The sequence below is a fragment of the Mustela erminea genome, chromosome 3 (assembly GCF_009829155.1).
Source record: "Mustela erminea isolate mMusErm1 chromosome 3, mMusErm1.Pri, whole genome shotgun sequence".
Taxonomy (NCBI): Eukaryota; Metazoa; Chordata; class Mammalia; order Carnivora; family Mustelidae; genus Mustela; species Mustela erminea.
This window is the reverse complement of record NC_045616.1, coordinates 82,002,238-82,017,365: the sequence shown is the minus strand read 5'-3', so window position 1 is coordinate 82,017,365 and position 15,128 is coordinate 82,002,238. Positions and strand designations below refer to the sequence as shown.

The window sequence follows — 15,128 nt, the reverse complement described above, 5'->3', positions numbered from 1 at the left end:
TCAGGCTCTCCTTCCTATGAGGCTAGCACTTGCTCTTTCTGCTGTCTGGAATAATCTTACCCCACATACTTTCACAACTCACTCCTCATCTCCTTTAGGCCTTTATTTAAAGGAAACCTCTCAGTGATGCTTCCCTGAAAACTAATCTAAGATTGCAGCCCTCTCAACTCTCTATCCCCCTTATCATTTTTCATGAAAGCCTTTATCTTCTTCTAACACTCCAAACACCTATACATTATATATGTGCGTACAATTATATATTTTAATTCTCTGTTGCATACTTTCCAGTTGTCTCTGAATATATACATCATATATTGAATACATGTTTTCAGTTGCCAGCATCTCCCCATCAAAATGGAAGCTCTATGGGGGTGAGGATTTTGTCTGTTTTGTCTACTGATAGATCTCCAAGGCTCAATAAATACCTGTTGTCTGAACAAACAGATGTAATTATTAGTGGATGTATTTATTATGGGGTGAAAAGGATTAAAGTTTCCAGAAAGCATGAAAGAAGGAAAAGAAGCTAACATTGCTTACACTTCTTCCTCTGGGAAGCCCCTCAAACCCCACTCAGGCTATACGAGATGTCCCTTCTCTGTGCTTCAAACGCTCCTTGTAATTCCCCTGTCCCAGAACATGTCACACAACACTAATTATCCGTTTGTAGATCTGTCTCTCCTCCACTGAAACTGTAAGCCCCATGCCCCCCATGCCCTACCGAAGGGTCATGGTGCCCATATGGGCAACAGTGCACATGCAGCAGGCGGGGCTCAAATTATTGATCATCGAACGTTCCTGCCGAAAAAGAGAAGAATATATCGAGATTTCCTGTTATCATTCCTTCCTCTGGTACTCCAGAAGAAGAGAAGTGCCCAAAGCTGCGAGAAAACAGACACCAAGTCAGAGAACAGTTAAGTGTCGAAGCAAAGAAAGCCGGTGAACCACCATTCTATCATTCTGGCTAAGAGAGAACAGGCAACATTTATCACGGCTTCCAAAAATATTTTAATCTTTTTATTAGAGGTGTTCATATTTCCTGAAAAGCATTCTACTGTTGAATTATTTTAACAGCTACTAGAGGATAACAAACAAATCTTGAAAAAAATTAAGTTATGAAAACCAAAATTATCATAGAAAAGCCATGTGTTTCAATAGATAACAGATTTTACAAGTGATACTCTCAAGGGGTAAGGACAGTGGGTGTTAGAGCTACAAAAGTTCATTAACAAAAGAATTTCTCTAATTTTACAACCAACCTTAAGAGGAAAGAATTACCTTTAGCACGTGTATTCACAGGCGGCAGAAAGATAATTCTTAAAAATCTGCCTTGGTGACAGTTTTTCTTTTAGTCAGTTCCAACAAAGAACTACAAAATAGCCAAGCTTTTCTGAAGAGATTGTGGCTTTATCTTAGATTTAATATACATTTATTTATTTACTAATAATTCAGGGGCTGGAAGAAGTCATATCATACAGACATACTTAAGCACCAAATTTCTCATAAATAGCTTTGACTTGGCTTATAACCCCAGGAGTTTAGAGGCACGCAGGAATGTCTTATCTCATCTGGTCTTAAGAAGTAGCAATGCTCATTGCCTGCATGAACCCTACCCAAGCACTTCACACAGGAGATGGTCAGGACATTGAAAGAAAGGCCTTCTCAGCTTGCCTATCTTCAGCATAAAGCACATACATGTTGTTTTGTTTCCAGTGGCCTGCTCATACATTCCACATAGGGACATCCCTTTTCTCTTCTGCTTAATTAAAAACTCAATCTGATCAATAACGATTTGAAATGCACTATAAGCTACAGGAGTTCAGCTCATCAGAAACCTGCCTTTTTTATTCCTTTCTCGAAGCATAATTTTGCAAAATAACTCCCAACCAGAAAATGATTTCAACCTGATGCCTGAAATGTACATTTATTTGCTCACTAGTGCAAGGGAAAAGCTGAGCTAAGTCAAGTAAGATGCACACACACGTTCCTGGAAGGATAATTTTAGAACCTGTTTCAAAGCGGACTCTAATTCGAAATTGCCTCTGCCGCTTAGAACCACACGGAGATGCTCCTAGCCTTATGAAATATTATCAAGCGATTGAGTTTTGCCAGTGGTGGAAGTGGTCGCAAGCCACTGTGGCTTCCTTGCTGGGCGAGGGAAGAGAAGGAGGGGGCAGTTTATTAGAAATAGCTTCAGGAAGGATGCGATCACAGCGGATGTACAAAGCCATGGGCTATTGATTGCAAATCTGGCAAGGCTGCAGGCCATTCTCATTGCAGGCAGGACAGCGCAGGGCCCGATAGGACTCCTTAAATCTGTTGGCCAGCATGGAGAACTTGCTGCCGTGGCACAGAGAGCAGGTGGCACTGCCTGACCCTCGGCAGTGAAAACAGTTGTCCTCGGGAAGCTCCCCTTCCTGCAAGAGACAGGTCAGGGTTTAGTGACAGCAGTTCCAGACCACGGTTCCAAAACAGGGTGAAGCAAACAGGCAGAGTACAAAATGCTTCCCAAAAATGCCAGTGCGGAAGCTCGCCAGAGGCATAGAATACTCACTGGAATTTCTTCAGAGAGGATTTCCCTGATGGAGTCTCTAAGGCAGCAGCCCCTGCCTTGCCTTTTGTACCTTTCCCTTCCTCGTCACCCTTATCACCATCTGACCTGTGATTTCCGTATGCTCTACTAGGATGAGGGCTTATTCTTCCTTGTTGCCAAATACTAACAGCGAACACTTGTAGCATACTTAGTAGGGGCCCGGTATGGTTCTAAGAGCTTTCTCTACATCCACCTATCTAATCCATATGCTATCCTGGCGAGACAGTGCAAGTATTAGCATCCTTCCTGCAGACAGGAAAATGAGACACTGAGAAGTTCAGTTATCTGGCTGTGGTCACACAGCCTGGAAGAGAGGAGGCAGGTTTTGATCCTAGGCGATGGAGCACCAGAATTCCTGCCCCTCGGGATTATGCACACAGCCCCTCCCTGCAGCTGTCCCAACAGCCGGCATTCTTGTGTGACTGACTGAGGGACTGAGGTCAAGAACTGTAAGAGAGGTTACAATCCTCTAAAGCTTAGCTCTGAATTCTTGCAGTACTTTCTTTGTTTTCTTTGAGAACTGTGATAAAGCTTGGGACAGCAATTAGGCACCTTGGACAGTTCCCTTGACTGCTCTGAATCTGTTTTTCTCCAAAATGGGACTGGTGATGCTCGCCACTCGGAGTAGCTGCAGTATGAAATGACAGAGTAGATGAAAAGACCACAATATATTATCTGCCATATTACAGATTCTCCATAAAAGTCAGTTCACTTCTTAGCCTTGCCAGTAAGTCTGGACTTACTAGTCCTTGACTCGCATCTTACAGAAAATGCCCCGTTGGGGCGCCTGGGTGGCTCAGTGGGTTAAGCCGCTGCCTTCGGCTCAGGTCATGATCTCAGGGTCCTGGGATCGAGTCCCGCATCGGGCTCTCTGCTCAGCAGGGAGCCTGCTTCCTCCTCTCTCTCTCTCTGCCTGCCTCTATGCCTACTTGTGATCTCTCTCTGTCAAATAAATAAATAAAATCTTTAAAAAAGAAAAGAAAAGAAAAGAAAATGCCCCGTCTACTGCCATGCTCCTTCCCTAAGACATCTCAAGGAAACCAGCAGGCTTTATACTCTGCAAAGACTGTGCATAGACCACGAACCTTCCAAGAAATAATGGGTAGTACCAGATCGATAACAGGTGAATCCAGCACCAAGGCCTGTCTATTTTACCAGCTAAACATCTCTCAAATCCACCCAGGTCTCTTCATCCCCGACCAAAATCCTAGTCCAGACATCTACCAGTTCTGGCATGGATCCAGAGTGGAGCCCTGCCTCTCATCTTGTGGGCTGTTCTCCCCAACCCAGTTGACTCCTATTTAGTTTTAGATGTCAGCTTAGCAGTACCCACCCCCCTGGCCCAGGAGGCCTGACCTGCCTATACTGCCCCAAGCATGACAGGTCTCATAATCTACTGGAAGCTTCTGCTGACCACTCTGTGCTAGTCCCTGTCACCATCACACCCAAGCCTTAAAGTGCAGTGCCTGGCACAGTATCTGTCATTCACATGTTTGCTGAATGGATGAACAAAAAGACAGTACCTACAGAACCCTTCCAATTCTTAAATTCTAGGAACTCACAAGATGGCTGGAGTCCACCGGGTGGCTTCACCCAGCCAACACAGCTCTCTGTTATAACTTAAGAATAAAAATAATCTTGAAAAGGGTGGCATAAGTTCTGAAAGTGTTTCCATTGTGCTACAAAGTACCTAAGAAGGCATTAAATTTCATTTATTCTAGATTTAAGGAACAGAAGTGATTACCCAACTGACAAAAACCTAAATGATGCTATGCATCCTTCTGTTAATATTTTATTGATTGTGGCCATATTTTTATATATTAACAATGGGGAAAGTTGTTTTCTTCCCTTAAAATGTTCAAAAGAGATGTATTTGCCAAAATATTCTTTAAGCAAATTGTCACGGTCCTTATTTTTCTGCCATATCCACCTGTTTTTGTTTTGTACTGGATCCCAGTGAGATTTTAATGTTGCCAAAGGAAGTATAGTAAAATCCTACCATAATGCCATCCATGTCAACCAAAAATTAATTTGCACAGAATGCCAGGTTCAGATATTAAAAGATTAAGGAAACAACCTGGTGAGCCTGCTGCAGGGAAAAAAACAAATCATCGATCAAGTTTTCTCTACTGTCATGTGGTTATACAGTGGAGTATTAGAGGTATCACTGGAGTTTCTACTCTTACCCTGGGATACCACCCTCCTTCAAACCCTTGCCCTCGGCGTGCTGACTGGATCTTTCAATGAGTCATTAAATCAAGTGTTACTGAGCCTCAACTCTGTCCATGGCATGTGAGACGTAAGCTTCTGTCTTCCATTCCCAGGTTTTTAAATTCTTCTCAGAAAATAGTGAGAGGACTTAGAACATCGCTGTACTGCACAGCTTAGGTTCTAGAACTGACAGACCTAACCCAAACTACCTCTTACTAGCTCCACAAGCAAGGGGCTCAGCTTCCATGGCAGACTCAAAGGCTAGGGTAAACCTGAAGGAGCTAAGAAGCACCAATCTGGAGGCTGCTCAGCAGGCAGGTTAAGACGATATGATTGGTAGTCAGGTGGACTGGGCTTTGACCCCTGGTTCTGATGACCTCTGGCAAGTTACTTAACTTCTCTGTGCCTTGATTTCCCTAGCTATAGAAGAAGACTGCTAACAACACCTCCCTCAGAGTCCTTGTGAGAATGAAGAGCCTAACGCATGGAAAGCACCAGGCATGGTGCCCAGCGGTCAGAGGCCCTCAATAAATGGCAGCTCTTATTATTATTACTTCAAAGGCAAGATCTTTATAAAGCATAAAGAAGCCCAGATGACTTATGGTCTCGGATCCATAGAACACACAGCCAGATTTTCCCCCTTCCGTATTTCCCTGTGGCTCAATTCAATCATTCCTCTCCTTTTCTTTTACAGCTAATACAGAGGGTCAGCATGGTCTGGCTTTGAGCCTTGGTCCACTCTTTCATCAAGGCTCTCACTGCTTCCCTGTTCCATCTAACACAACAAAGAGTCTCCTGGTCGGAAGGGGCTCCTTGATGTTCTCCGACCCTCTTTTATACAATAAAACCTGTCTGGGCATTTATTGCATGAGGGATTTGGCAAACAAATAGCAATTTAAAACAGAGTTTAAAAGACAGGCAAGTCTAGTACAACCTTTCACAGCAACTTTCTCCTGCACACTTCTATCCTCGTTTATAGTAGTAGAGCGAAAACACATGGATCTCTCCAAACTGAATTTAAAGATAATTGTCATGTCAGGCCTGTTGCTGCTTTTTTATTCAGGCCTGCAGCATGACCTGCGTTTTATCATGCCTGGCTCTCTTCTGAAAATATATGCTCCAACAAATTACAGAATGGTGTGAAAAAGAGTAGAATTAATGAATTTTAAAGTGGGAAGGTAATGCTTTGGATCACAATGTTTAGTAGTCCACCTGCTGTTCTGCTAGGTTCTGAACAGCAAGAGAAGGCAGAAGCACAATACTTCCTACCAGCTGGCTCTCTGGTTCCGAATTCTAATACTCTTTCCACAAACATTTAACTAATATTTACTGCACACCTACTCTATGCCAGGCGCTATTTTTATTTTTATTTTTATTTTTTTTTTTGACATGGGAACTCCTATGCCACACCCAACATAAATACGGCACCTGCCCTTGTGGAGAAAAATTCTAGTGGCTGAAAGTTAACATTAACCAAAGATTTACACAGGGAAATCTACGACTGCAACTAAAAACGAGGGTGAGGTGCTCTGAGGGGTCCAGTCTTGGATATTTCATCATCCTAGAAGTGAGGGGAGGCCCTCTAAAGAAGTGATGTCTCCATTGAGATTTCAGGTGCTAAGGGCAAAGCAGTGGGGAATCTGGAGAACATTCTAGGCACAAGGAAGTTGCCTCTGGCAGGAAAGGGCAAAGACCATATGAGTGGTAGCTAGAAGGGCAGTGTGTCTGGCAGAATGAGAAGAGATGTTTAAGAGGAGGCTAAAGAGGTGAACAGGCTATCTACTGTTTTATTCCAAGAAGTGAGAGGTCACTGAAGTTTGCAGTGGGGAAAAAGAGTGATGAAGGGGAGACGTGATCGTATTTGCATTTCAAAAATATCTTATCAAGTGTGAGATCAGGTTGCAAAGAGATATGAGTCCTTGTGAGCAGAACTTTAATAAGAATCTTCTGCTAGAGTCTGGTCATGACCTTCTGGTTTCTGCCCTCTAAACCCTACCAGGGTAGAGACATCACTCACTATGAGGAAGTCCCTTGCCCATTTTGTCACACCAACCCTGAGGAGGTAAGAGCGAGTCCCACAGTAAAGCTGAAACTCCCAAGGGATGAAAACCAAAGAGAGAGAAAATTCATTTCTGCTGCTATCCAAGCTTTTACCCTCTTAGCTTAGATCCATCAAAATTGCTTTTCCCACTGCCAATCCCACACTGTGAACTAATGACTATCATCACTCTACCACTTCATCTGAGCATGTCTGAGCAACGGTTTCCAAGGTGAGGAGTTAGCACCTCTGAGAGGTGTGGGCAGAAAATCTTTGTAAGTATTTCTATTTACTTTTTATCTTAAAAAGGCAAGAAATTAAGCTTCAATCATACTTTCAAAAGAAACTGGTATGCTGATTTTTAATAAATTAGTTGCTACTGGCCTCTTCACTGGATCAGGCAGTCCGCAGACAAATATAGGACCCAAGGATCTCTGGAGCAAGCATGATGGAAACTGACCTCATAGCACGTAAAGTGCCAGTGGTGTCCTGGCTCATTCATTCACTTCGAGCATACTGCAACATAAAGAAGTTCCACTGTCCCTGGTCCAGCGGATGTACAGAGGATAGTGCTTAGTTTTAAGAAAACTAATCTCTACAAAACCCAGACACATGACTTGGTAAGATTCATTAAGGAAATTGGATTGAGGATAACCCCAATAACAGAAACACAAGCAAACCTGTAAGAAGAACAGAGCTGATTTTTTCCATCTTTGGAAACTGTTCTATGCCACACTATATGCAGAGTGAAAACAATAAATACCTAATCAGCTCTCAGAAGTCACCAAAAACAACAAAAATCATGCATATTTGAAACATAGATTATTGCTAATCACATACCATTAAAATGTAATAAACTTAAAATTCCTCAACATTTCTTAACAGTTACACATCTAAAGTATTTATATTGACGTTTTTCACTTAAGTAGTGCACAGTCAAAACCATATGGAGACCACGGCTGTAGGGCCAATTCCAAGGAGGACAGTGAACCACTCTGACACACCTGTGGGTACTGGCTATGGGGGAAAGTGCTTTCCGTGTCTGGCAAATGCCCGTCGTTCTGGTCACGGTCTCCATAGATTTCTTCTTTGCTCACCAGAGACTCTTCCTCAGCCTCTTCTTCCTTCTGGAGAATTTTCCTCATGAAATCTCTCTTGTCCATTGGGGTTCGAATGATTTTCAAGTTATTCGTGTAGATGATGATCTTTCCGAAATCTATAATAGGTGGAGACTAGAGAAATGGAGAATGAGCATGGCAACTTACCAGCAGTCACGACATAGAGGGCTGCAGAACCTGTTCAACATCCCGGGAAACGGGACAAAGAACTTGTCTAGCACTTAGAATCCCAAAAGACCCTAAAGCTACAATCCGTGCCTGGGTTTGCTGGCTCTCTCTAAAAGCCCTGAAAACCAGCTTCCTTCTCCCTGTTGATGGTAACTGACCATAGCTGAACGAATCCTATGACGGGGCTGCAAGACTCCGCAGGGCCGGAGCCAAAGTTTCTATTCCCATTACATATCACAGTAGCTGAGGCAGAGCTGGGCACAGCAGGTGTTTTATAAACACAGAAGAGTGCTTTAAAAAAAAAAACAAAACAGTTCTCCAAAATGTTTATGTATAAATGATAATATTAGATAAAATTTACTGAATTATTATTTTACTCTAGTGGATAGCATTTTTTGTGTGTCAGACACCATGCTAAGCATTTTACAACATTACCTCACTTTCTCCTCAAACATCCCTTGAGGTGGATCCTATGATTTCTACATTTTACAGATAAGGAGACTGAGTTACAGTGGGGTTAAGAGCCTCCCAAGGTTATCAGTGGCTAGGATTCAAACCCCAGTCTAACTCTAAAGCCCATATTCTTTTATTTTTTTATTTTTTTTTATTGTTTATAAACATATATTTTTATCCCCAGGGGTACAGGTCTGTGAATCACCAGGTTTACACACTTCACAGCACTCACCAAAGCACATACCCTCCCCAATGTCCATAATCCCACCCCCTTCTCCCAACCGCCCTCCCCCTAAAGCCCATATTCTTAACCATACAGCACTATTCACAAGCATTTCCCCGCAAAAAAACCTGTAAGATCACTATGTATACAATGATCATATATATACACATACATATATATATATATAGAGAGAGAGAGAGAAGTGATCTTACATATATGTAATGATCTTATATATGTAATGTTTTTATTATCTGTATAATACGTTAATCTTTTTAGGTCAATAAATATATTTCTGCAGCATCATTACTAATAGCTTATGTTCCTTTATGTGCATTTTTTATGTATGACTTGGTAATTTGCTGAGGAATAATTTAGGCAATACTACAATGCAGCAGAGAAGCATGGAGGAGTAAATGTTTGGGGATTACTTAACTAAGAACCCAGAGATAAGAAAGCTTGGCAACAAACAAGACCAATCTTAATAGTGCTGTTCACCAATTGTAAGATACAGGAGAGTCATCTGGCCTCTTAGAACCTCACTTTGCTCATTCCAAATGGGGTGACATCTAACTGGTAGGCATCACCACAGACAAAATCATTATGAAACCAGGAATGCCTTGGGGCACGTAGGAGGCTCAGTTGGTTGAGCGTTCAAACTGCTGAGCCCTGTTCAGGTCGTGATCTCAGGGTTGAAAGATGGAGCCCCGAGTCGAATTCTGTGTCCAAACTGGAGTCTGCTTAAGATCCTTTCTCCCTTTTCCTCTGCCCCTCGCCCCCTTCATGCATGCACACACTATCAAGAAAACAAAACAAAAAACAGGAATACTTGGATACTGGGTGGTAAGCAGGTGCTGTCCTGCGACTTCTGTGTGCCCTCCTGTCGCCCTCAGCTCTCTTTAGGGAGCCTCTACCATCCCCAAACCCAGTAATGTAGCCGTTAATGTTTAGGAGCCCAGGTCTCAAGACCCCGTTCCAAAGCTGTGCTGGCTTCTGTGCTGACAGGGCAATGTTCCTGGGGTGCAATATTTTGATGCTCATCCCTGCAGCTAATTATATCAATCTCTAGGGGTGGAAGTACAATGAAGAATATATAAAACAGGGTTTTCTTTTTTTTTTAAAGGTTTTATTTATTTATTTGACAGACAGAGATCACAAGTAGGCAGAGAGGCAGAGAGAGAGGAGGAAGCAGGCTCCCTGCTGAGCAGAGAGCCCGATGTGGGACTCGATCCCAGGACCCCGAGATCATGACCTGAGCTGAAGGCAGCGGCTTAACCCACTGAGCCACCCAGGCGCCCTAAAACAGGGTTTTCAAAGCTAAAGATACTATGCAAGGTTGTTACTGTTGCTGGTACTTAACACTGTTCATTAGTACTGCATGCACAATCATGCTACACAGCTAAATACGTCGGCTCCAAATACTCTGCCTGCATTTACGAAAGTGTGGAAACCAAATTCACTGGGATGCCACAATCAAGCAGTCTCCTATATATAGCCATAACACATTCAGTCGCAACCTGGCTGAAACAGGACTTCAGTACTGGGATCCCCTTCCTTGGAACACACAGAGAGTTTTCTATCACATTATTTATGAAGTCAGGAGCTTCCTACTTGGCCCTGTTTTCTCTCCTTCTCTTCAAGGGATCGTGTGGCAGCTTCCCTTTCCTATTGTTTGATGCACACTGGGTTCCTGTTTCACACTCTGGACTATCAGTTTCTGAACATCAGAAGATAAAGATGGTGGCACTTTTAGAAGGTTCCATTTCCACTTCCACTAATAGCCAAAGAGGTTTAGTTACTAGGGAGCTTTTTTTCACATGTAGAACTGGTTTTTTCAAGGTGAAACTCTCAACCTACTGAAAAAAAAATTGTGGTCATCTGGTCCAACCTCCTGCCTCTAAGCTGGTCTGTATCTGAGACACCCAAGATAGTACATTCATTTTTAATGTACTTAAAAGGAGGGGGGTCCCAAATCACCTGTAAGGTGTGTTTATGTTTCAGTCACCCCAACAGCCAAGTTCTTCCTTGTGTCTAAGGAAACCCTCAAGGCGTAACTAAAATTCACATTATCTGGTGACAACCAGTTGCCCATGAGGAACACATATTCTTGCATTACAGAGGGCCAGGACGAAGCCATGAATTTTTGTATTTCCTTCCATAGTGCCCAGAATGGCAACCTGGGTGACTGAGCTTCATAAGTGCTCTGACATCCATGGCCACGTGCCTGGAGACTCCTATTCGGGCACCATGAAACCTTTCCACTTAAACAACAGGGACGCCTTCCTGAGTTCTAGAAATGCAAAAGGCTATGAAGGCAGGCAGGCCTGAGGTCAATTTTTCTGTGCAAGATTTGCAAGATACCAAAACCCATGTGCTATTTTTCCAATTTGTAAAATTCTCAAAGAATTGCCTTGAAAATGCAATGACATATATACAAAAGATGTGTTCAGTAAATGCCATGTCCCTTCCTTCCCTTCCATTTTTTTAAAATGAAACTTATAAACTTCAAATGGTTTCAATTCTTTAAAATATTTATTTGTTTATAACTACTTTCTCTATCATATAAAAAAAATTTTTTTAAAGACTCAGTATTTCTTTGATGAGAACCTGGTCATTATCACAAAGGTAGGGATTACTTGCTAAGCACATCCAATGTTCCAGGCACAATGCTGAGTGTTTCTTACATAAAATCTTTTTTTAATCACCACAACAAACTTCATAAGTAGATACTTTTATTCACTCTCATCTCATAGAAAATGACATTGAAGCACGGCAATAATAAGTGGTCTGTCAAGCTCCCACAGTAAGTAGGCAAGGGGACAGCAAGCCCAGGTTTAAAAGACATAAGAGCCCCTGCCCTTTTTTTTTTTAAGATTTTACTTATTTATCTGAGAGAGAGAGAAAGAGAGAGCACAGGCAGGGGTGGAAAGGCAGAGGGAGCAGAAGAAGCAGGCTCCCTTCCAAGCAGGGTCCCCAAAGCAGGGCTCAATCCCAGGATCAAGACCTGAACCGAAGGCAGAAGCTTAACTGACTGAGCCACCCAGGTGCCCACGCCTGCTTTTTAAAAATGGTTATTTTTACTGTGGTAAAATACATAGTACATGAAATTTACCACTTTAACCACTTCTCAGTGTACAGGTCAGTGGCATTATTACGTTCACACTGTTGTGGAGCCCTTACCACCAGTCACTCCCAGAACTTCTTCATCTTCTCAAACTGAAACTGTATCCCCATTAAGCTCCCACTGCTCTATTTTCCGTCTCTATAAATCTGACTATTCTAGGCACTTCACATAGATGGAATCATATAATTATCTTTTTATGACTGGTTTATTTCACTTAGCATAATGTTTTCAAGTTTCATCTGTGCTTTCATGTGTCAGCATAGCCTTCCTTTTTCAGGCTGAGTAATATTCAACTGCGTGTATATACATTTTATCTGTCCGTTCATCTACCGATGGACATCTGGGTTGCCTCCACTCGTGAGCAACTGTGAATAAAGCTGCTATGAACACTGATGTATAAACACCTCTTCAAATTTAGAGCCTTTACTTATAATTCTTGTGTTTAACTGCTACCCAGTGTTGCTTCATAACCAATATTTACTAGGGTTTATTTTATAGTTGAATTTGCTACTGAAAAATCATGGCTTTCCAGCTCTCATTTCCTTGAGTTTCATAAATACCACACTGACAATTGGTTTCAGTGGGCGGAGCTGCAAGAATCCATCCTGACCCCCTCTTACCCAGAGATTGGCTAAGATTGGGAGGTAGCATTTGGATCAGGCAGCAAAGGAAACAAGGATAACTGGATCAAACAGGAAACCTGATCAAGCAGGAATCAAACTCTGAACACGGTCTCCAGAGTACTGTGTTTAAACAATGTTGTGGTGCTGCTATGAAGAGTCAGTTGTCTGGTTTTATAAGTCCTTACCAAATCATACATATACATAAGTCCCAAGTTGGACACAGGACTTATAAAGGTCAGGTGGCCAAATTATCTACCACAGCCTGCACAAGGTCTGTATACCACAGCTTTGTAAAGTCTAAACATACAGGTAAGATTTAGTTTCGAAGAGATACTGTAAGTAAAAGAGATAGCCAAGAACCTAGGATATAATAAGCACTTGGTAAATGGTAACTATTACTATTAACATCACCAATAATATTAATGGTGAGAATAGAATTGGAATAAAAAGAATAATTTTAGAGAATAAAAAGGAACATCACACACAACCAAAAGCATGAGGAACCAGAAGATCTGGGTCCTTATTCTGACTTTGCACCTAATGACTCTCTAATACTGGGTGGATCCCTTAATAACTTGGCACTTGGTTTTCCTTACCTGCAAAATGGGAATGACCACAGTTTGCCTTTCTCCTCCAGGCTGCGGTAAAGACCCAAGGACAGACTATGTGAAACTGCTTTGTAATGCATAAGTCGCTCCACTAACATGTTCACTCTGGCCCCTTTTATAATCAAAAGGAAACCTGGTATTATCTCTTGATAAATGTGGACTCCCATAATTACACTTTTACCAATGTCAGAAAGGCCAGTGCATTTGTCTATATAGACGAATTATCTGTTCCCTTAGGAAACTAACAATAAAAATGATTAGAGAGTAATTATCTGAATTTCACACTTTAAAGATGAGAGCATATCCTGGTGTACTATTCATTAATAACCTGGCACATTATATAACTGTATTTAATATAAAAGAAAAAAAGGCATTCATGGTTCCAATGGTAGCCATATACACATCTCCTTTTCATTTTTAGAAATCAGTGACTATTTCCCAAGTTCTTCTAGCTTCAAAGAAAATCATGTAGGGGCTTTTCATTATGCATGGTACTGGGGAAGAGAACTGAAATTAAGAGATAAAATACACATTTCAATTGAACTATTAGCTCAAACTTCTTCCCCAAGTAACATTTCCTCTGTTTGACATGCTTTTTGCCATTTCTTCCCAGGATTCCAACCAGTCAGTGTTCACACTAATGAGCAATGGAAAGGCAAAATAAACAAAGAAACAAACATTTTTTAAAAGCAGGCAGCAGGAGGGGGATTGGAAATAAAGTAAGACATGGATAAACCACAAGCTGAGTAACTGGCCGGAGTGAAATGAGCACCTTCGAACAGGAAACAAAACAACCAGTTGTCAACAGGAAACAAAACAACCAGTTGTCACATAATTTTCTAAAACGCAGTCTGGCAAGCTGAAAACCACTGCATCTCTATTTAACTTACTTACCAAGACAACCCAGCCAATGGCCCAATTACCATTTACTACCCTGGATGGTACTGAATACTGTACATGCTCATTGCAAGTTCCAATGAGGAGGCAGCAAGCATGCTATTTTTGTCCCAGAAATATTACTCCAATAGCAGTGTCCCATTTGGAGCACCTACAGCTCTGGTTGGTACTGGAGCATGAGCAAGATACAAATTTGAATCAGTTAGGTGTTTTCCTATATACGTTTTAGTCCTTAAAGTTCATACACCATGCACAATACCAACCTTATGGTCATTCGCCTTGTAATCATTGAAGAAAGGCTGGCTGCCCGCCAAACTGTAGGCATTGCCCTCTCTAAACACGCTGATCCTTTGAGCAGTCAGCTTAGGGGAGTATGGTTGGGGCTTGGGGGCTTCCCCAGACCCGTAAACACCATCCACTGGTTCAAGGGACTCTTGGAGAAAACTGTGAGGGTATTCCTCCTTTGGCGACTCTAATTCCTGCCCATCCTCAAAGACCTGCTTCAACACTCTGCCACTGTAGGAGGAAGAGATTTTAAATCGTACTTTCCGTGGTTTGCCGTCACTCTTCTGGTTCAGCTTCTTCTCAGGGTCCTCCATCAGTAGAAATTTCACCCTGTGGTTTTCAGGCTTCAGTGTAGCCAGTAAAATTTGGGGCTCTGAGGAAAAGGCATTTTATTTTCTCTCCTCTTGCATATAATTAATTCAAGTTGATGCTGGGGTGTGCTCAGTTTACAGCAACTGACACCCACACATTAAATATTGATAGACCTTCATGCCAACGTAGCCAGTTGTGGGTTTACAGAGCGGACGAAGCGCAGTGTAAGACAAGATTGGGTCCCCTTTGAATCCTAAACTCCCCCATAACTTCACCCCCAACACTGGTTTTTCCTAACTTGAGCAAGCGTAGATTTATTTAGACTGAACAAGTATCAACTCAATAAGGCTCAGTTACTCCAACAGCTAGCAAATGTCTTCTTTTTATTCTTACAACAACAATGACCTAGTGAGTACTTAACAGGTGCCACAGATTTTTGCATGCATCGCCTTACTTGGTCCTCACAATAAGCCTACACTGG

General features: G+C 42.1%; 1 protein-coding gene across 1 annotated transcript; it reads right to left on the bottom strand.

Annotated features, from left to right (window-relative positions):
• Positions 1-993: 993 nt before the first annotated feature.
• On the bottom strand, positions 994-14,649 carry GRXCR2 (glutaredoxin and cysteine rich domain containing 2). The gene is made up of 3 exons (XM_032336296.1): positions 14,314-14,649; positions 7,844-8,071; positions 994-2,414 (listed from the first exon to the last, which is right to left on the bottom strand). The coding sequence occupies exons 1-3, from the start codon at positions 14,647-14,649 to the stop codon at positions 2,232-2,234; spliced, it is 747 nt and encodes a 248-aa protein (XP_032192187.1). The 3' UTR covers positions 994-2,231.
• Between the last annotated feature and the right edge of the window lie 479 nt (positions 14,650-15,128).